Source organism: Lactuca virosa, chromosome 9 (assembly GCF_052849685.1).
Source record: "Lactuca virosa cultivar CGN04683 chromosome 9, Lactuca_virosa_CGN04683_v6, whole genome shotgun sequence".
NCBI lineage: Eukaryota > Viridiplantae > Streptophyta > Magnoliopsida > Asterales > Asteraceae > Lactuca > Lactuca virosa.
In genome coordinates this window covers 23,051,290-23,074,149 of record NC_136434.1, presented here as the reverse complement: position 1 = coordinate 23,074,149, position 22,860 = coordinate 23,051,290, and the positions used below count along the sequence as shown (strand labels likewise).

General features: G+C 38.9%; 1 protein-coding gene across 3 annotated transcripts; it reads right to left on the bottom strand.

Annotated features, from left to right (window-relative positions):
• Positions 1-19,123: 19,123 nt before the first annotated feature.
• On the bottom strand, positions 19,124-22,214 carry LOC145138088 (glutamate receptor 1.2-like). Of its 3 annotated transcripts, none has more exons than XM_079072235.1 (4): positions 21,902-22,214; positions 20,240-21,814; positions 19,758-20,125; positions 19,124-19,657 (listed from the first exon to the last, which is right to left on the bottom strand). In XM_079072235.1, the coding sequence occupies exons 1-4, from the start codon at positions 22,164-22,166 to the stop codon at positions 19,313-19,315; spliced, it is 2,553 nt and encodes an 850-aa protein (XP_078928361.1). In that variant the 5' UTR covers positions 22,167-22,214; the 3' UTR covers positions 19,124-19,312. The 3 variants fall into 3 exon arrangements, with proteins under 3 accessions (XP_078928361.1, XP_078928363.1, XP_078928362.1); XM_079072237.1 differs by lacking the exon at positions 21,902-22,214 and having other exon boundaries at positions 20,240-21,649; positions 21,717-21,799; XM_079072236.1 differs by having other exon boundaries at positions 19,482-19,664.
• Positions 22,215-22,860: the final 646 nt, after the last annotated feature.

Genomic DNA, 22,860 nt, shown 5'->3' with positions numbered 1-22,860 from the left:
ACACAATATTTTTGGATTTTTCATATTTTCTGAAAAAGAAATAAAACAGAAATAACACTATTTTTGGATTTTTAATTTTCTGATTTTTGTTTGGTTTTTTTTTTTTTAAATTTTTAATTCTCCCCTAATATTTAAATTAGAAGAAAACTATGAACAAATTTAACAAAAATAAAATGATATCTAACTTTAAGAGTGATTTGGGATCAAAGTTTTTAGACAGCCTTTATCCGTTTATCAGTACATCTCCCTTCATGAATAGATCTGGTCAATCGCCTGTATTGTGGTCCACTTAAACACGAGAGATTGTGACAAAATAAGGACATACTATAAGTGACAAGACAATGTGATCCTAAGTTCCTAGATAATATTCCTTAAGGACCATTCAGCTGACGACGACCAAAGATATTGTTGTCCACCTAAATTGAGCAGCGAGATCTACAGACAACCTGTAAGTGTTCAGTTTTAGTTGTATCAGAACATGTTTCCCGCTTCCTGATATGCTCCAGTAATCAAGGACTTCCAGAATACTCCTTACATCGGGTGAGCAGACAATTATTAAGAGAGAAGATAGATTTAGAATGCATATGCTATACACCCAGGTCGGATCTCTTCCAATCTCGCAGAGGGTGAAACATATGACTAACTGAAGTTTTAGAGGGATTGAGAAAAAGAATGATGCATATATTGTGTACCAGGTCGGATTGTGAGTCACGCAAAGGAGACAGTATATGACTAACAGACAGAAAGAATTGCATAGATAGAAGATGCAGAGAGATAGAGTTGCATATGCTACATTCCAGGTCGGATCTTTCGATCACGCAGAGGAGGCAACATATGACTAACAAATAGAAAGAAAGAATATAACCTTCTACATACCTAACTTATCGGAATTCACCAGTCACCCCATCAATACCGGGATTAAGGACATAATCCGCACATCGAGGAAAAGTTAATCCACAGTTCCAGATATGAGTTCTTTAATATGACCAGTAGATTCCCATATATATCTCCCTGCTCAACATATCCAAGCGTCGTATTGTCAGGCTAAACGGATTTAACTAGGTCAAAAATTTTCAAGTCTATGAATTCCTTAAGTTCATTAATGCCTAGTCAAGTCCATTTTAATCTCTCGTGCCTACCAGCGCATCGAACACAGAGCCTAGACAATTCAGATTCAGTCCCTTACACAGATTTAGATTGCCTGTTATCACATGATTATATCACTTCCCAAAACATCTCCCTCAAGCACATTTCATTAACACCATATATATATATATATATATATATATATATATATATATATATATATATATATATATATATATATATATATATATATATATTAACTTTTCTAATTTTTGTTTTGTTTTTATTTCTCCCCCTAAATTTGTGCACAGGAGAAAAACGAAAGTAAATGCGCAAATTTAAACTATCCTAAAACAAAAATTAGTCTTTAAAGCGAATCAACTTAAGAAAAACTCAGGAGTATAGAGAAGAAAACTCAAACCGTAAGTCACCAATTGAATTTGCATCCAGAAGGTCTGAGAACAGCACGCGTAATCTCAGAACAGATCCGAAAATTCTTCATGTCATTAAGCACTAACCCCGTTTGTGATCTCTTCCTTTCTTCCTTTCCCGCAAAGGACACATACTCTCAAACAAAGATCTGAATGTTGTACAGTTGAGAGATGTCCCCTATCATGTGCCTGGAGCAGCCACTACCAACAAACCGAAGTTTGATGATATGCCTCCATAGCTGCTCCGACACAGAGCGGGATTACTTGGTCTTTGGAACCCAGTCCATTTTGAAACTGGGTTGACCTTTTTCATCCTTGCACGGTACTCTCTCCCATGACATATCCTGTTTATCACAAACAGAAGATGAAGAAATATTAGAATCGTTAGAAGATTTGGGAGAGTGAGCCTTTGGAATCCATTTGTAGTTGGGTTTAACCCATTTCTTTTTCGATCCGATGTGTGGCTCAGTACTTGCTTTTGATCTTGATGTCGGCCGTTGAGATGACTTTGACCTAACCGGTCTTTGTTTCATTGGAGCATCTCTTGGATTGGGCTTCTTGGCCGGCATTTCCTTCTTGACTTTGGGATTTTGATTCTTGTCCTTTGGAGTTTGATTCTTGCTCTTCTGCGCATTCCAGTCATCATTGTCTGAATGTGACCTTGAGGGGTTTCTTTTGGAATATCTCCCTCTTGGTGCGTTTTGCCATCCTTGTGCGTAGTAGGGAACGTATGCACGATTTGGACAGTTTCGGGCAATGTGACCAGGTGTTCCACAGTGAAAACAAGTCTTTTTCTTCACTGGGAAATTGTTTCTTCCTGCCCCTGGTGGCGTATCTTTGCCTTGTTTCTTATTGTTCCCACAAGCACAATTGCAGGAGGAACTCTGTTTCACTGGAATTGGTGGTCTATATTTCTCAACAGCAGGTTGATCAGAAGCAGTTGAGTTCGAAGCAACAGATTCAGAGCTCAAGGAGATGTTGGTTTGTTCAGTGGTGTTCTCCTTGTTCTCATCTTCTGCTACTTTACCTGCATATGAAGTAGATGTGCTAGAAATAGGAACATCAGTATTTTCAAACAAATAATCAAATATGTCAAAAAAATTTAACTCAACATGATCCGATGCAAAAGCATCAAAGGCATCACAAGATGTATCATCAACTTTAATATCAGAAACAGAAGGTTGGTCATTGGAAACAGAAACATCAGGTTCAGGCTCAGTTTTGTTATCAGAAACAGATCCTTCAACTTTGTGCTTTGACTGATCTAAGGATTGATCTGCAGGGGAAGTAAAAATGTTAGTACTTTCAACATTAATAAATCCGCCTGAAACGAAACCAGACAACTTTCCATAAACCATAAATGGTTCGTTGGCAATCTCATCCTTGGATAGGGGTTGATACTGATATGTATGATTATAAGGAGGAGGTACGCTATCATATCCTAAGCCCTTTTGTTGGTTTCGTTTGAACTGCATGCAGTGATCAATCATGTTGGCAACTACCTCGCTTGATCCATCAAATTTTCTAAAATCAAAATTTGCAGTTTCAAATTGTCCTTTTAATGTACCAAGTTTACGGTTGTAAACTCTTCAACCGTAAACCCAGTTTACGGTCGTAATCACTTAAACCGTAAACCAAGTTTACGGTCGTAAACTCTTCAACCGTAAACCCAGTTTACGGTCGTAATCATCATCAACCTTAAACTCTTTTGTGACTTCAATCTGCTTTAATTTTAAATGGAATCTCAAAGTCAAAATCATTTTCACGAACTTGATGCTGTCATGGGCACTACTATGCGTATTCCAAGATTAATGTCTGCAGATGGTTTTCCTGAGTGGAAGTACAGAATTGAAAAATACATTAAAATGAAGGATTTCAAAGTCTGGAGAAACATTATTAGAGGCCCTGTTAGAATCACTATGACAGTCGGAGGCCAAGTGATTGACAAGGCTGTTGAAAACTACACTGATGAGGAGTTTGAGAAAGTTGAAGAGCAGGAAAGGGCTTTAGCCACTCTAACCATGGCATTATCTCCTGATATTGCTCAAGGGTTCTGAGAGTACACTTCAGCTAAAGATTTGTGGGAAGCCCTAATTGAGGTATATGAGGGCAATGAAGATATGAAGGAGAGTCGCCAGGACATGTTGAGACAAAAGTTCAATATGTTCAACTACATTCCAGGAGAGACTCTTGAGGCTCAGCTGCAGCGGTTCACAACTCTCACCACTGACATGAACATATCTGGGATTTTCTTGAACAAGTCAGAGATTAACAAGAAGCTTCTAAATGCTCTTCCTAGATCATGGGATATGAATGTTGTTGTGATTAAGAAGACCAAGGATCTAAACCGCCTTACTCTTGCTGAAATCATGGCGATCATCAAAGCTTGTGATATTGATGACAAACAGAGAGAAATTAACCATGTGAACTCGTACTCTACTGTGAATCTTGGAATCTCATCCAATAATGCTCTCTCATCAATCATGACTTCCTCAGGCCAAGTGTTTGCTGCTCAACAACCTCAGATTCAAACCTTTGTTGCTGCATCATCCATTCCACAAAGTCAGCCATTTATCACTCCACAAGTTGTTCCTTCTCCAAATGTGCCTGTTGTAGCCTCTTCCTCAAACACTAAAGACACTGATGAAAATCTGGCTCTAGCCACTGGGCTTGTTAAGTGCTACAATGCCTTTGTAGCTGGAGAGCTTCCACCTCAGCTGTCATTTCCTGACCCGGATCAGATTCATCCTGAAGATGTGGAAGAGATGGACATTACATGGCAGATTGCTATGGCTGTTTTCAGGGCCAAGCAGTTTGCTAAGAAAACAGGGAAGAGCAACTGGGGCATGAATGCTGACAAGAAGGTGGGATTCAACAAGGGCATGCTACGATGTTTCAACTGCCACGAGCCGGGTCATTTTGCTCGTGAGTGTCCAAAAACAGATCGTAGGACGAACAACAACAGGACGATGGTTGCAGTGGGAAACAACCGTGCAGGTGGTGCAGTTAATGGTGAAACTGCTATGGTCGCTCAGTCTTTTGATTGGGAGGACCAGATTCAGGCTTTGAATATCTCAGGGCCAGAAAATGCTCACCTAGCTCAGATTGATGATGCTTCCTTGAAGAATGATGCAGCTGATCCCGAAGCAGAAATGATGGAGCTGCAGTTTGCTCTGATGGTGTCTTCTACTTCCGAGCCCAGGAAAAGTGAGGTAAATCTACCGTCTTGTTCTCAGGCTTGTAATGAATATATTAAACTTCTTCATGATGAAATTCAATTATTACGTAGAGAAGTATAGGACCTTAGATATGAGGGCTATCAGCTTAGGAAAGGACAGAAACCCCTTAAGGCCCAGTTAGAAACAAAAATAAAGGACTTTAAGAGAATTCAAACAGAATATAGTGAAAAATGTGAACTGTATGATCATATTAAAAGACAACTTGATGCTGTAACTGAAGAACTTGACGCTTTGAAAATTAAATGTGGAAAAACAGATGTTAGTTTCAAAAAATTATACTGCATCAAGTAAGACAGTAGAGTCCTTATTTGAAACTCTATTGCAGTTCAAACGAAATCAGTCAAAGGGTTTAGGATTTGATAGTGTACCTCCTCCTTATAATCATACATATCAGTATCAACCCTTATCCAAGGATGAGATTGCCAATGAACCGTTTATGGTTTATGGCAAGCCATCTGGTTTCGTTTCAGGAGGATTTATTAATGTTGAAAGTACTGACATTTCTACTTCCCCTGCAGATCAACCATTAGATCAGGCAAAGCTTGCAGCTGGAGAATCAGTTTCTGTTTCTAATTCTGATATTTCTGTTTCAAATGAAAATGTTTGTGGTTTTGACGTTAAGACTGATAATGTTTCATGTGATGTTTCCACATCTGCTACTGTTGAACTTAATTTCTTTTATATGTTTGATGAATTGTTTGGTAATTCTGATGCTTGTGATTCTCATGAAAACCCATCAATTCCACAAGTCACACCATCTGAGGCACCCTCACTTATCTCACAACCTATTTCTCATGCATGTTCTTCTGAGAAGAGTAAGAGTGTCTGTCAAGAAAATAAATCTGAGAAATGTAGTACAAGTTCAAATAATAAACAAATTTGTTTTAATTGTGGTGTTGGTGGTCATATAGCTAGGAATTGTCAAAATAGGATCTTTGTGAACTATTTGTCAACAAGAGGAGAGAACGAATCTCGAGGAAGGTCTTTAATTAGAAAATCCTCAAGAACTCGTTCTCGAAATGATGATTGGAAAAATGATAGAAGCAGAAAAAGGGCTGTTTTTCAAAAGAATAAAAAGGTTTTCACTAACAAAGCTCACAATAGTTTGCCAAAACCGAACAAGGCTCCGCCTAGATCGGTTTCGTCAAAAAGCAATTCTGGATCTTCAACTACTTCTGGTAGAACATCCAGAGGCTCAGTGCAAACTCATAAGAAACCTATTTCAAAACCACCTGAGAATGTTGTAAAACCTAAATATCATTGGATGCCCAAATCAGTTTCCAATCCATCATCTACATCCTCTGAAGTGATTAGGAATGAGGATCCTAATTTGAAATCATTAAAGGATAAATTAGAGAAAGCGAAAAGGAAACCCATGACAGTGATGACCTGGGTTCCCAAATCTAAATGATCCCGCTCATTTTGCAGGGACAGTTGCGGAGGAATGTTGTTCGTCCTTGGTACGTCGACAGCGGCTGCTCCCGGCATATGACAGGAGACATCACCCAATTGAGCGACATTCAATCTTTTAATGGGGGGTATGTTTCCTTCGCGGGCGGAGATGGTGGCAAGATCACTCAAAGAGGAACTGTTAAAAATGGAGTGCTAAGCTTTGAGAATGTCAACTTTGCTCCCGAGTTAAAGCACAGCTTGTTGAGTGTTTCCCAAATTTGCGACAAAGGCTATTCTACCCATTTTACCGATAAAGAATGCATGATTCTCAAGCCAGTCATTGTCATCCCGGAAGAGTGGATTCTCGTTAAATCTAAGCGGGATGGGAATGCTTACATTATTGACAATAATAGTAACATCCCTGAACAAGTCACTTGCCTATTTTCAAAAGTCTCCGAACAAAACGCAATGTTGTGGCACCGACGACTCGGTCATGCTAACGCGAAAAACCTGAATCGCCTTGCTAAGAATGAGATGGTCCGAGGCTTACCTGTCAGAGACTTTATTACATTTGAGAAGTGTGTGTCCTGTGCCCAAGGAAAGCATCATAGAAAACCATACTTGCCTAAGCAAGTCCACTCAATCAGTCAGGTGCTCCAACTATTGCATATGGACTTATTTGGTCCGGTCAACGTCCTGAGCATCAACAGAAGCTCGTACTGTCTAGTTGTGATCGATGATTTCTCTCGTTTCACGTGGGTCTTCTTCTTATCCAACAAAGCAAGGGTTGCCGATCTGATAAAGAAGTTCATTGTGATGATTGAGAAACAAACCAACAACCAGGTGAAGGCGCTTCGTACTGACAATGGAACTGAGTTCAAGAATGCGGTTCTTGACCATTTTTGCGTAGAAAAGGGGATCGTGCGTCAATACAGCTCTGCTCACACGCCTCAACAAAATGGCGTTGCTGAAAGGAGAAATAGAACTTTAAAAGACGCTGCAAGGACAATGCTTTGTGATTCAAAATTACCAGTTTTCTTTTGGGCCGAGGCGATTAACACTGCTTGCTACGTGCAGAATCGTGTTCTAATCAACAAAGAACAGATGAAGACACCGTACGAGATTCTCTATGGACACAATCCTTCAGTCAGCCATTTCCGTGTATTTGGATGCCCTTGCACCCTTCTTCACTTGGAATCCAACCCTAAATTCAATGCCAAAGCCGATGATTGTTACTTTATAGGATATGCTGCGCGCACCGCATATAGGGTTTACAACAAGAAGACTAAGCAGATTGTTGAATCCTATGACGTGCGCTGGTTGGAGGAGAATGAAACAGACGCTCGAGTGGGTCCTGACTGGTTATTTGATTACACATCGCTTTTCAAATCCTTAAATGTGTCTTCAGATGGCTCAAATGGATCCTCTTCTGGTTCGAAGATTGTTTCTGAAGACGAAGACGAAGAAGTTGTTTACAGACCTCCAACGGTTGAGGGGGAGTCCTCTGCTCCATCTGAGGGGGAGTCCTCTGCTCCACCTGAGGGGGAGTCATCTGACCAACCTGATAGTGCAGAGTCTAAAGTTCAAGATGGAACTCCTGATGCTGATGCTACACCTCTTACCCCTATTGAAAGAGAGTTCATGTCTAGAGATGCTTCCGCTGTCAATCCAACTTTTATGGAACTACTCTTTCCTGAAGAAATTGCTAATGAGTTTGTAGCAGATCCATCCAATGTGGATCAATCAACAAATGATGGACGTTTCAACATTCACACTCTTCCTGTTTCACTCAATCATATCAGCCGAGACATTCCTTCAAGAATTCAACGCGATCATCCGATCGATAACGTCATTGGCCAGCTGGGTGACGGAGTTAGAACCAAAAGTCAGAGTGGAGATGTCAATGCATGTCTCTATTCTTGCTTTATATCTCAAATAGAGCCCAAGAACGTTGACATGGCCTTGAATGAACCCAGCTGGGTAGATGCGATGCCTGAAGAGCTAAATTAGTTTGAAAAGCTTGGGGTTTAGAAGTTGGTTGAGTTACCAAAGGGAAAAAGGTCTCTTGACACGCGTTGGATCTATTGTAACAAGCAAGACGATTCTGGTGTAATAGTGCACAATAAAGCAAGGTTGGTGGTTCGCGGGTTTCGACAAGTTGAGGGTCTTGACTATACTGAGGTTTATGCTCCCGTGGCTCGATTGGAGGATATTCGTATCTTTCTCGCATATGCTTCCTACATGAACTTCACGGTCTACCAAATGGATGTCAAGACTGCCTTCTTGTATGGCAAGGTGAAGGAAGAAATTTATGTTGATCAACCCCCTGGGTTCGTTAACTCCAAGTTTCCTAATCATGTCTACAAGTTGGACAAGGCATTGTATGGGTTACATCAAGCTCCTCGAGCATGGTATGCGACTCTAACAAAGCATTTGCTCGAGCATGGATACTCTCGCGGCACTATTGATCAAACTTTATTCATCAAGCATGTTGGTAATGATCAGATACTAGTCCAGATCTACGTTGACAACATTATCTTCGGGTCTACCTGTCCACAGCTTTGCAAAGAGTTTGAAGGCGTGATGAAAAAGCGGTTTGAGATGAGTTCACTAGGTGAAATGACAATGTTTCTGGGGCTTCAGGTCAAACAAAATTCAACCGGAATCATGCTACATCAAGCTAAGTATGTGGAGGATATTCTTGAGAAGTTCGGGTTTCAAGATGCAAAACCTGCATCGACACCAATGGCTGAAAGACCCCTGCTGAATCCAGATATTGATGGCGAATCCGTAGATCAGACACACTACAGATCGATGATCGGATCGTTGATGTATCTTACTGCAAGTCGTCCCGACATCATGTTTGCAGTTTGTCAATGTGCTCGCTATCAGGCTAATCCTAAACTCTCTCATCTTATTGTTGTCAAAAGAATTTTTCGGTATATCAAAGGCAGCCCAAAATTGGGTCTTTGGTATCCAAAAAATTCTGAATTTGATTTATATGCTTTTGCTGACAGTAATTATGGAGGCTGTGAGCTTGACAGGAAATCAACATCAGGAGGGTGCCAATTCCTTGGCGATAGGCTGGTGTCGTGGCAGTGCAAGAAACAGCATACCGTCTCTACCTCAACAGCAGAAGCGGAATACATTGCTGCATCTGCCTGCTGTTGTCAAGTTATCTGGATCCAACATCAGCTGTTGGACTACGGTTTGAATTATCTAGAAACCCCAATTCACTGTGATAATGAGGCCGCAATTCAAATAACTAAAAATCCTGTCCAACACTCCAAAACCAAGCACATTGATATCAAAATTCACTTTATCAGAGATTGTTATGAGCGCTCGCTCATTAGGCTAGAACAGGTTCCCACTGCCAATAATGTGGCGGATCTGTTCACCAAGCCTTTTAACAAAGCTCGATTTGATGTGCTTGTGAAATTTTTAAAAATGATTCGTTTTGAGGATTAAATTTTTGTTATTCATTAGGTTAGTTTAAATTTGCGCATTTTAGTGTTTTCATTCTACCCATGCACAAATTTAGGGGGAGAAATAAACAAAAACCAAACAAAAATTGAAAAATTAAAAAAAAATCCAAAAGCATCTTGTTTCTGTTTTATTTTTTTTCAGAAAACATTCAAAAATCCAAAAACATTAAAAATTCAGAAAAATAAAAAATATTGTCGCTTTCAGTTTTGCTTGTTGATATAGTACTGGGAAGTGATATTATCAAGTGATAACAGGCAATCTGAGTCTGCGTAACGTACCCAAAGTTGAAGGGTCTATGCTCTGGGTTTGATGAGTTGGTAGGCACGAAAGATTCTAAATGGACATGACTAGGCAGAGTTGAACTTAAGGAATTCATAGACTTGACAAATCTTGACCTAGTTAGATCCGTTTAGCCTGACAATACGATGCTTGGATAGGTTGAGCAGGGAGATATATATGGGAATCTACTGGTCACATTAAAGAACCTGTACTTGGAACCGTGGATTAACTTTTCATCGATGTGCGGATTCTGTCCTTAATTCCGGTATTGATGGGGTGACTGGTGAATTCCGATGAATTAGGTCTGTAGAAAATTGTTTTCTTTCTCTATCTGTCTGTTAGTCATATGTTACCTCCTCTGCGTGACTCAAAATCCGACCTGGACTGTAACATAGGCAATTCTATTTCTCTACATCTTCTATCTATGCAATTCTTTCTATGTGTTAGCCATATACTGTCTCCTTTGCGTGACTCACAATCCGACCTGGTACACAGTATATGCACCATTCTACTTCTCAATCCCTCTAAAACTTCAGTTAGTCATATGTTCCACCCTCTGCGTGATTGGAAGAGATCCGACCTGGGTGTATAGCATATGCATTCTAAATCTATATTCTCTCTTAATGATTGTCTGCTCACCCGATGTAAGGAGTATTCTGGAAGTCCTTGATTACTGGAGCATATCAGGAAGCAGGAAACATGTTCCAGTACAATTAAAAATTGAACACTCACAAATTGTCTATAGATCTCGCTGCTAAATTTAGGTGGACAACAATATCCCTGGTCGTCGTCAGCTGAATGGTCCTTAAGATATAGTATCTAGGAACTTAGGATCACTTTGTCTTGTAACTAATAGTATGTCCTAAATATGTCACAATTTTTCGTGTTTAAGTGGACCACAATACTGACGATCGACCAGACAAAGACGTGAAGATAAACGGTACCGACAAGTGGATTAAGGCTGTCTAACAACTTTGATCCTAGTGTCGCAAGATATTTTTCAGTGATTATTGAGATAAATTTTGCCTGTGTTTATTTTATTTTTATGTTTATTTTTATTTTTATTTTATTTTATTTTTATAATTGTCAAAAAAAAATTGATTTTTAAATCTTTTAATTCTCAAATTTTAGAAATTAGTTTATTTTATTTTTAGTTTAATTTTTAATTTTACTTTTATTTTAATATCCTCAAAAGTTTTATTTTTGAAAATTTAATCGGGATTTGGACTGTGCCTTACACTGTGTGGGAGACAGGTAAAATTCAAGGGAGGTATAAATGGTGGAGTTTATTGCTGTAAACCCTTTTCACCTTTCCCTCTCCCTTTACAGCCGCAAACTCTTTCTCTCTCTACTCTCTCTCATCCTCGAAATTTTTTTAAAGATTTTGTGAAATCAGTTAGTCCACTTCGAAGGTATGCTAAAACCGACTGGGGAAAAGCTATTTGTTCATCGATTCGACTGAAACCGGAGGATTAATTGTGGTTTATGTGTTCGTCGGCGTTTACGGTTTGGGAGGGTTTACGGTTTGGGGGAGATTCAAGGACTGTAAACTCCTTTTGGGCTTACGACCGTAAACTCCTCTGAGTTTACGACCGTAAACTCAGTTTACGGTCAGGTGACCATTGCAATGGGTTTACGGTCGTAAACCCAATTTGGACCGTAAACTCAGTTTGACCAATGTTGACCGTAAACTCACCTTGGACCGTAAACTCAATTCTGACCTTGTTTGACCGTAAACTCCAAATCTTTAATCAAAATAAATTTTAAGGCCAAAATAAAAATTGATTAATTAAGAAAACTCAAAGCTTTAATTGTTTAAATACTTTGTTTTCTTACTTGGCCTGGTTTAGTGCAGATCAATGGCGAGTCTTAAGTTTGCTGACATGCATAACCTGGCAATTGTGTTGGATGAACCTCCTGTTGCTCATGGAGATTTCAGATCAATGATCTACAGACTAAGAGAATGCTGCCTGGCTTGTGCCATCACTATGAATCCAGTCATTTATCAGAACATTGTCATGGAGTTCTGGCAGACGGCCAAGATGTCAAAAGACAATGGTGCGATCACTGTTAAAGCTGTGGTTAAAGGATGCAAGATCATAATCACTGAGCAGTATATCAGAGAAACATTGATGATCAATGATCAACCCGATTTTCCTACTGAAATTGGGATTGATGATGTTCAAAAGATTCTCAAAAGGATGGGATATGAGGGCATCTACCCTCCCACGGTGAAGAAGCTTCTGCCTCCCTACTGGAGATTTTTGGCGCATGTGTTCATGAGCTGTATCTCGGGGAGGAGATCAGGAGCTGATGAAATCTCTCTCAGGAACACAGGGGCAATCGTTTCACTGGCTGCTGGCATCAAATTCAACTTCTCGAAGTTCATTTTGGATGAGTTCTTGGTAAATATCAACGCTATAAGCCGGCAGACCAGAGATGCATTCTTGCTATATCCGAGATTTATTCAGATGTTCATCGACAACCAATTCCCAGAGATGATCAAAGATGGTGACAAGCTGGATATAAAGTCATTAGGCCCGCACACGATTGGTCTCATTAAGCATAATCGAAAGGGCAAAGTCGTCTTCCAAGGCTTACATCCTCTCGTGGAATTCGGAAAATTTGCTGAAATAGATGAATCTTCCGAATCTCATGGAACGTCTGACAAGATGTCTTCTGAGCCCACTTCCTCCGAGAGAGTTGTTTCTGAAGATGTCATCACAGTTTCAGATCATGATGAAGAAGAAACTCCAGCTGCTAATGCTCAAGTAGGTGAGGAACACGAATTGACATCTGTTCAGGTACAAGGAGATTACAATGAGGGGTCTGGAACGGAGACTGATTTGTACGAAGGCCTCGACCTCACAGGATTCGATAACGATTAAATTCCTCTCAACTTTGGTAGCAATGAAGATTTCATGACCGGCGTAAACCTCAAAACACTGCTTGAAAATATCAATGAAGTTGCTCATCCAGCAACGGAGATAAGGGAAAAAGAAGACGTTCTCGAAGCCACACCTCCTCCTTCCAATCCAACGGCGGAAATAGCAATTCCTATGGTGACAGTATCAGGGATTCCTCCCCTTGATGTTGTTTTACCTACATCTGAGCCATTGGAAAGTGATCACCCAACTACACAGGCCTCTCAACCTCCAACAAAAAGACGAAGACTTGACCCTAGACAAGGAATTCTTGACTCGGATACACTTCAAAGTTTTACAGCTCCACCAACAACAACTCCAGTTATCGTCTCATCTGAACCTATCAGTGAAGGTCCTAGTACCTTCTATGAAGCTGGGGGCTCTTCCTTCCCCACGGATTTCTCTTATCCCAGGCCAGAGCATGATGCTGCCTCGGTTAAGTTAGGCAGGCTTTTGGCCGAAGAACAATTTACAACGCCTCCCTCACGCGGCGAAGGAATTTCTATTGGGGGTGGCAGCTCAGGACTTATAATATATTAACCAACCTTAAGTGTTATTTCTCTCATTATAGTCTATCCAAATGCATGATGCCATGCAACCCAAATGGACCATGCCGGGTCGGGTCAAGTCTTACCAATTATAGTTATGGACTTAGACATTAATCCAACAGAAGGTTGGTCACATTATGTGGGTTGTTGAATGACGGTGATTGGTGGTACCATCGTGACAGGTGTAGTTGTAGTTGATGAATTTATGTTAGGTTGAGAAGTGGCAGGTTGAGAGGTGGCAGGTGGCGAGGGTGGCATAGGTGGTGAATTTGTGTTAGATTGAGAGGTAACCAGAGATGTCAGATATATATCGGGTGTGGGAAGGATTTCATTATGAGGTGGTTTATTTGAGGGAAATTGATCAGTACTGAATTCAACATGACGGGAATGGTGTAAGCATTTCATGGTGAGGTCATATCATTTGAATGTGGATTTGGAAGAAGAGTAGCCAAGGAATAAGCATGTGGTGGATTTGCATTGAAGTTTGGATGTTGTATACGGATATAACCAGGGATAGAACAAGCATCCAAACAGATTAAGTTTAGAATAATTTGGAGTTTGAATGAAGAGAAACTCATATGGGGATTTGTTGTTTAGGATAGGAGTGGGAAGATGGTGTATGAGGATATTGTTGTTTGAAAAGCATGTGACCAAAATGATAGGGGAAGGTTAGCGTAGTGGAGTAGGGATAATCCTGTTTCAACAATATATTTGTGACGGCGTTCTGCTATGCCATTTTGTTCAGGGGTATGAGGTGGCGTGGTATAATGTGAAATGCCATGAGACTGGAGAAATGGTAGAAGACCTTGCACTCACCACCGTTATCACTATATAACGAGATAATGGAGTGTTGGAAGTATTTCTCAACAAGTACCTTGAATTGGGGAAATATTTTGGCAACATCACTTTTATGTTGCATGGGATACAACCAGGTGTACTTGGTAAAATAATTGACATAAATGACATAGTAAGTGAATTTGTCTATGTATTGATGAACATGACCCCATACATCTACATAAATAAGTTGAAGTGGTTTGGTTGCAACAAAAGAATTTGAACCAAAGGGAAATTTATGACTTTTATTAATTGAACATGAAGGACAATGAACATTGGAAGCAAAATTTGAGCTAAGACCTAACTTAGAAGTGATAGATTTGAAAACTTGAAGAGATGGATGACCGAGTTGGTGATGAAGGTTGAGAGGTGATTTCTTGACAGTAGCATGGAGGTTGAGCTTTGGAGGTAAGTGTGTATGGTAGACCCCTTTAGTTTTCTCTCATCGCATTAGACGCACCCCCATACACAGATCCTTCACAAAGAAATGGGATGGAAAGAATTCCACCGAAACTTGGTTAGTATCACATAATTGAGAGACAGAAACAAGATTTCGGTGTAAGCATGGTACATGTAAGAAATTGGGCAGTAACAATTTTTTGTAAGGTGTATTTATGCGTGTGTTACCAATATGTGAAATAGATAAACCTGTACAATTACCAAGGACAATTTCATCTGGACCACCATACTCTGATATGATACATTGTGAAGGTTGTTCCGATCAGAAGTTACATGATTGGAAACACCGGTGTCAAAAAGCCACGAGGGAGATGGAGGAGCTGATGTCGTGATATTGGCAATAGGTGGGGTGGATTTGGTAGAGTTAGTGGACATAATATTGTCTCTCAGAAAACGAGCTAGCTTGCGACAATCCCTTGTGAGGTGTCCTGGGATGTTGCAAAATTGATAGAATTGTTGTTTCTGTTAAATGATTACCAATAGAATGAGTAACAGACCATTGGGACTGAGGACCCCCATTTGATTGGCTAAAGGAGTGGGATCGATTTCCCCTAGTGGAGAAATAGTTATTGGTGCGAGAATTGAACCCTTGGTTACGAGAGGTGTAATTGACTGTAGTCGGAATGGATTCAAGAGTGGACGGGGTTTCCTTGAGAACCCGCTCATAGTCAGTGAGTTTGTCAAATAGTTCTGCGTGGGAGAGTAGGGCGTCTCTTACTTTAATTGCAACAACAATGGTGCGGTAATTGTCACCAAGTTGAGAGAGGATATGCCCATGAGGTCTTCTTCAGATACATGACTTTGGGCAAGAGCCAAATCATCCACTATTGCTCGCATCTCCTGAAGAAACTCTGTAATAGAGTGAGTTCCTTTTGGGTTTTTGGGAAGTTTGGATTTTAAAGAAATGATGCTAGACCTTGAGGATGAGGCAAAGCTCGAGTTCAGTCGATCCCATGCCTCTCGAGTAGTAGAGGTTGAGGAGATGAGTGGTTAAATAGAGTCGGAACAACTCCCTATAATTGCACTAAAGATCATCTGATCTTTGCGATACCATGAGAGGTATTATGGATTGGGTATTGGTTTCCCATCCTTGTCGTTGACCAGCTTGTCTGGTTGTTTGGAAGGTCCGATGATGAAATCTTCAAGTGCAAGGCTGATAAGAGTAGATTCAACTTGTTCTCTCCACATTGGATAGTTGTGGGTTGTGAGTTTGGTGTTGAGATGAGTGGCAGTCGTGATTTGTTTGGTAGCCATCGATGAGCCGTAATAGAGAAAGAGGGAAATTAGGGCTAATTGTGAAGAGGATCAGAAGATACTCGTTAGAGCAATATGCTCTGATCCCTATTCTAATAAATGAATAGTTTTAATCTCCTTTTGCCAAGTGTCACTCTAATACAACTCCTCATTAATATTATGTCATGTGTCATGTAGATATATTAGACAACTCATATCAAAATTCAAATTTATATTTTCTAATTATATGTTAAATTTGAAGTTATAATAACTTTAAAATTTTGATATATCTCTTAATTAATAATTTATTTAAAATAATTGATTATAAATTTTTATTATAAAAGTTTAATTAATTTTATAACCGTTGTTCCCACGGGTTATAAACTAGTACCATATAAATAAATGATTCTGAAATTGTATGTTGATTGCATTATAATACACGAGTACACAAAAATGGCATATATACCAATGTATGCTAACAAACCGGAGACGTAATAGGAAAATGTAGCCCTGTCGAAAATACCCGTTACCCGAATTATCCGTCCGATTTTTTCGGGTATCGCGTAATTCAGGTCGGGTTAATCGGGTGTCGGGTTAATCGGGTATCGGGTTAATTTTTTCAGGTATTTGGGTAACCCGATTTTTTTCAGGTCGGGTAAAGGGTAAGTGTATTGGGTTTCGGGTATAACCGAATTACCCGAAATATATATAACAAATAATGGCCCAATATCCCTTTTATCCGTCTCAATTCCCAAATCACAACCCAATTTCCCTCGTTCTATTTTCTCTACGTCAAAAAACCCTTGTCTGCCTCTTCGTTCGTCACCGTCGATCAACTTCAGCTGGTCGTCGCCACCTCCTCGCTGGTCTTCAGGTGGTCATCGGCTCGTCGCCGCCTCGCCGGTCATCAGGTGTTCGTCGGCTCGTCGCAGCGTCACTTCAGCTCGTCACCACTTCAGGAAAAAATCACGGATTTGAACTTCAAACTCAAATGTAAGTTATAACAACCAACTGATTCTCTTTTTGACATAGAAAATTAGAAAACTAGTGCAACTTTGAATGAGGCTCTTGTCGCTTTAAAGAAAAAGCAAAAGCAAAAGCATTGCTTTTATTTTACAGTTTATAATTTGTTGGGATTCATCTTGATTATGCTTGGCATGGCGATATGGCCCTATGTCTGTGTGTGTTTGGGAAACTAATAGTATTATTTGTTTTGGCTTTCGTTCGGTTATATTTGTTTTCCAAATCTGATGATACTCTTCTGTGGATAAATTGGTGGGTTTTACTATAGAATTGAGAGAGCTTGATCCACAATTATTGCTGAATTTTTTTGAACTTTGTATTGGGGTCTTGAGCACTTTTATGTTATTTGAGGTGTTGCTTGTAAGACCCTAAAAATTAAGTCATGAAGCATATATGAAAATATATGTAAATTGTCGAGTACTTTTAAATTGCTGAGACTCTCAAGTCGTGAAAATCATAAGTGGGTGTCAAGAACCCAAAGGGTAGTATGATATGATAAAAAAATATATCTATATAGTTATGGCACCATTTGGCAACAAGTTGAAAGTACGATGGCTAAATAAGTAATTTAGCATATGTATGGAGTTTAAAGTAAAGGGTTGTGTGGCATGGAATGCATGGTTTGATTTAATGATGATACCTCGTTACCTTGTCTATTACGACCCTTGGAAAAGTACATTGTGCATATCGATATAATATTTAATTGGTAACAAAAATACGTTGGGTGATGAGAAGTACTTCATAAAACATTATGTTTATAATATAAGAATAAGCAAATGAAATTATATTTCGAGTAAAACAGTTAAAAGAGGTCAAATACATAACTGGACAATTTCTTCAAAATTTATCTCAGCCTTCTAAATTAAGAAATATGCTATTCATATTTTCATTGAAATATTTTGCTAGCCTATTATTGATGAAATATGCTATCCATCAGCAGTTTATCTGTTTTTTTCCTGTTTATAATTTTTTTTTTCCTGTTTTTTTTCCTGATTTTTATGTTTTTTAACAGTTTTAATGTTTTTTTTCTTGTTTTAGATGTCAAAAACGGATGACTATATTGAAGTGGAAGATGAGATGATTGAAGTTGACAACCCAACCAATGATCAAGTTCTACAAGAAAAAGAGAAAAAAACTAAAGAATTCAACCCAAGATCGAAAGTTTGGAAAGAAATTGAAAGGTATAAGGACGAAAAGGGTGTTCAAAGATGCAAATGTAAGCATTGTGGTGGCGGGAATTACAACCGCGAATCAGGTGGTTATGTGACCAAAATATAGGTTATCATTTAACTAAATATAAACCTTACTTGGCTAAACTTAGTGGTGGGCAAACACAACTAGCTTTCCAATATGGTAATGAAAACAAATTGTCAGCTTGAAAATTTGATCAAAATGAGAGTCGGAAAGCTCTAGCTCACATGTTGGTAGTTGATGAACTTCCTTTTAGCTTTGTAGAAGGTGCAGGCTTTAGGTATTACCATAGTGTTACTCAACCATTGTTTAAAGTTCCATGTAAAAGTACAAACACAACGGATGTCTACCAATTGTTTGTAGACAAAAAAGAAAAAATTCGTGACTTTATTAAAAAAAAATGTTGGTAGAATATGTTTGACCACCGAATACTTGATATCTCAAATATTATTGAGTAAAAAATCTCAATGTTCAAAGTTTGAGCACAACATACTTATTTCATTAAATTTATTTTTAGGTGCCATTATAAAAATAAATAATAATAATAAAATCGGGTAATACCCGAATTACCCTTACCCGACCCACTACCCGAATTACCCGAATTTAGTTTGGGTAGGGTAACGGGTAATTTTTTTAATATGGAAAACCCGAATTACCCGACACCCGAAAAATTTACCCGATTAACACCGCTAGGAAAATGTGTAGAAATATACAGCTGTGATCGACTAATTAATAAGCAAAATATACAACATATATGAAGTATATCTTATCTCTTGATAGGATTCTTACGATTACTCCTATGGTCCTATGATTGATCTTCTATAACTTGACTAATTAAATTATGACAACATGTATAAAGGAAGGATTCTTATGATGAATCTCCTATAATTTGGCTAATTAAGACAACATCTACAGTTGTAATTACTAACAAGTAGAGCTACATTTAGCCACACAATCTTTTCATTAGTAAAACGTAGTTTTGGACAAGTGAAGCCGAATCTTTCCGTATGACTCTAACCGGGTCCTTTTAAACTTTGGAATTATGGAACTAGGAGATCTGTTTTTCAATAAAAATAGCTAACAAGCTAAGTTCAGAAAAAGTGAAACCTGTACATATACTTGATACAAAGACTGATCTATACAAGATGTCAAGTAGAGTGAATCCTATTTAATATTATATGAATAAGTCAAACTGTTGATTCTGCATCACTATCTTGTGCATGTATATCGAAAGATCTTCTTAAGAGGCGACTCCATATCTGCATTTGAACTTTGACATGAAACTTTTCACGAACAATACGAACCATGGACACCAAAAGGGCAAATGCCATTGTCACACCACTGATAAGAAAGAGACCACGAAACCCATAAAGATTCAAGATTTTGGGTGAAGGAGAAGAAAAATCCTTTGGCATCAATGCAGATTGAAGTTTTAACCATTTATCCTCTAATGCTTTCAATGTCCCGTCTTCCCGCATTTTTGCTATCTCAGTCGACATCTCTCCTGCCAAGGCTGAACCTTTCTGGAATGCCTACAAACTTGGCAACATCAGACATGTAAAAGAGGATCCAAGTAGAGTGATGGAAGAAGCCAAAAGGATTAAGATTCTTATATATAGAGAGAACACTTACAAAGCCAAAACCATTGGTGGTGGATGCTGTTGCTATCAACGAAAAGTCAGAAGCTGGATACATTGCAAGGACTGTTTTGATGTAAAGGATCTCATCGATGATTGCATCAACACTTCCACTTGTTAATGCTTTTGCGTAGGCCTCGGGTGTATATAGGTTTTCAATTTTGGCACCCCCAAAGTTCAAGTTGTTAAAGGCAGCTCCTCCGAATGAAACACCCAGGAATCCGATAGATATCTGATGCATTCCAATCTGTTGTACAGTTAAAACTGAACTCAAAGTTGCAGTGTAACTTGACGTGAGAACAAGCACTACGAAAACCCAAACAGTTACCACGAATCTTGATAGATTACTTTGCAACTTCTCCCCTGAATCATCAAGTTTTTGTGGGTGTTTGTTAGAAAGGTGAAGATTGATATTAAGGTTCAAAAGATCAAATCTTTAAGTAAAATGAGATTGGAGTAAAGAGTTCAAGAGCTTACTGTGAGCATACACAAGGGTCGAAAAGGCAAACCAGAGAGTTGTTCCAATTTGCTGTCCTGCTGAACCTTGAAATTCTTCGTTTATACGATGTTCGATAAACCAAATGACAAACCCTAAAAAAAGAAAGAAACAACCACTTGTGATCCAAAGATCTGCACTAAGAGGATCTAGAAAAATCCACATGTTTTTCTTGGCATTTCGGGCTATTGTGCCAGTTCCCAGATCACTGAAGGGCAATGTGAAGTCCACATAGACAGATCTATTTGCTGTGATAGTTATATCCCCAATAACAGCATCATATTCCTTAAGATAGATTTTGTTGATTAGATCGTTGTAATTCATTCCATCCTTATAAGGGTATGGAATAATCTCAACGCCTACTCCACAATCCAAGGCAATGAACGCAGCATTGAAAACATCCCCACAAAACCCACTCACACCCGATATATTTGTTTTCGGATCAACAGTAAGTTGTAGTAAACTAGGGAATGTGCCGAAATCTGGAACCAGAATTCTCAGCTTCTTATTGCCATTTGTTTCTAGAATCCTACGCTTTGGAAATGTTGCAGTACTCCCTCCTGGCCAAATCATACTTTCCAGGCCATGATTGGAAGTGGAATTCTGTTTTCCTATTTCTTTCACAAACTCAGCACCATTAGCCATCATCCAGAACCCTACCCTCCTACCACCCTTACCAATCACATTCACCACTTCCATGGCTTTGGTGATTGTTCTCCCATTCATAAGCTTGAATTCACCACCTAAACCATGGAACTTGACTCTTAACATCTCATCTAAAAGTGATGCACGGATTGATGAAGACATGCCAATTAGGGTTGTATGTACCTTCTCAATAGCCATGGCGAGTGCATAAACTGCATCATATGCCCATATACCATTAGAATCTACCTCCTTGTACTCCATAAACGGGTCCAAAGCAAAATGTTCCTTTCTCCATTTCGAAACAAAGTTATGAAGCTTTCTTGATGCTGGAAAATACGATCTGAAACCCACAGCCCCCTGCATTGATTTGATTGCTTCAGCATCCATGGAATCCAAGAAGTTGGTAGTCTTGCTTGTTATGATCCACATGTATCCTTCATCCATCATGCCCAACTCTTTTGCTTTGGAGAAAATACCAGTTGTTAGAGAAGCAGGTGTATGCATGACAACAACCATGGCTTGCATAGTTTGAAGTTTGTGAAGCTCTTCACTTACTTGTTCTTTGCTAGCACAGGTTGAGATTAGGCTAGTATATGTAACGTGTATGTTTTTCTCTTGAAACTCTCTAGCCATATAAGTAGCCATTTCTCTCCCGTTTTCAGTGTCCTCACAGATAACAATCACATTCTTTGCTTTAAAAGATTCAACCATGGCAGCAATGCCTTTGAACTGAGTGGTTTCATCATCTGCGATTTGAAGAAGATTATGATTCTGATTTGAAAATGGAGTTGTTGAAAAGGAAAGAATCGGTACGTTAGCTTTGTCTCCCAAAACCTCCAAGAATCTTGCTTCAGCTGTTGATTCGGGACCTATTATCGCTTGCACTTCAGTGTTCTCCAATAGATCAAGAGCTGAATGTCGATGAACAGTATATTAGTTTAAAAAATTAATAAAGGTTACAAAAAACAAAGAACTAAAAATAAGAAAAAAGACTGCACCAGTGGACAACACAAGCAGGGGTTCTCCTTTGGTATCCCTGGTTGTAAAAGTTATCCTTGTTGTGTAGTGAGGATTGGTTCTGTAAAAGTCAGAAATAGCCATGGTGATGCAACTATAAACGACCTTCCCAACCCATGAATCCATGTCAAGAATCACTCCCACCTGTATGTCCTTGTAAGATGGATCTTCATGTGCTGTTAAAAGGATTTGAAAGCTAAGCAACATTAATAATATCAGAAATGGTAATGACCTGCAATACGTCATTGGCAACACAAAGTTTAAGTTTCCTGCAGCTCTTGGTACATCAGGATGACTAACACTATTGCAAGTGAAGAAAGATAATGGAGTCCTTTCAAAATACGAACATAAACAAATAGGAGAAATATCTGATATCATATGACAGCTGGTTAGTTGACATTTGATTTTGAGCCTAGCCGCCAGGACGATATTGACATGAACTAGAGAAATAAATTCCTGGTCAGAGCTCTTTAATTTAGTTTAAACTCTAAACCGTTGACTGGTCAGAGCTATGAGCATTGATTTTTATTCAAGCATTTCGTCCAACACTTCTTGTGCATCTATGCAACCATGAGTGTAACCATGCCAAGACCCATCAGATGGGCTGGCAACAATCCCGTCCTTCAGGCCGACCAGGCATGAAAAGAGGCCTGAGAAGTCCACTAGCTAACCAGGGTGCAGGGTGTGCGGTGGACAGGCCTTCGAAAAATAGGGACTGAGTTTTAAGTTTTAACCAAATTATCAGTTAAAATGTTATTATATATATATATATATATATATATATATATATATATATATATATATATATATATATATATATATATATATATAATTTTATCAAACTTAATCATAAAACCAACTGAGTTTTAAGGTGTGATTTTTTAAACAGATTGCTAATTCAAGTTACATTTTCAGCCTATGTTCCATGTTTTACGATCTA

What these genes read in the sequence shown, in the direction of transcription:
- LOC145138088 (XM_079072235.1), bottom strand. Translation starts at nt 22,166, where the DNA reads ATGACGTATTGCAGGTCATTACCATTTCTGATATTATTAATGTTGCTT. An exon ending in GACCCTTGTGTATGCTCACA is followed by an intron (nt 20,126 to 20,239) that starts GTAAGCTCTTGA and finishes TTGATGATTCAG; the next exon opens with GGGAGAAGTTGCAAAGTAAT. An exon ending in CCACCAATGGTTTTGGCTTT is followed by an intron (nt 19,658 to 19,757) that starts GTAAGTGTTCTC and finishes CCAAGTTTGTAG; the next exon opens with GCATTCCAGAAAGGTTCAGC.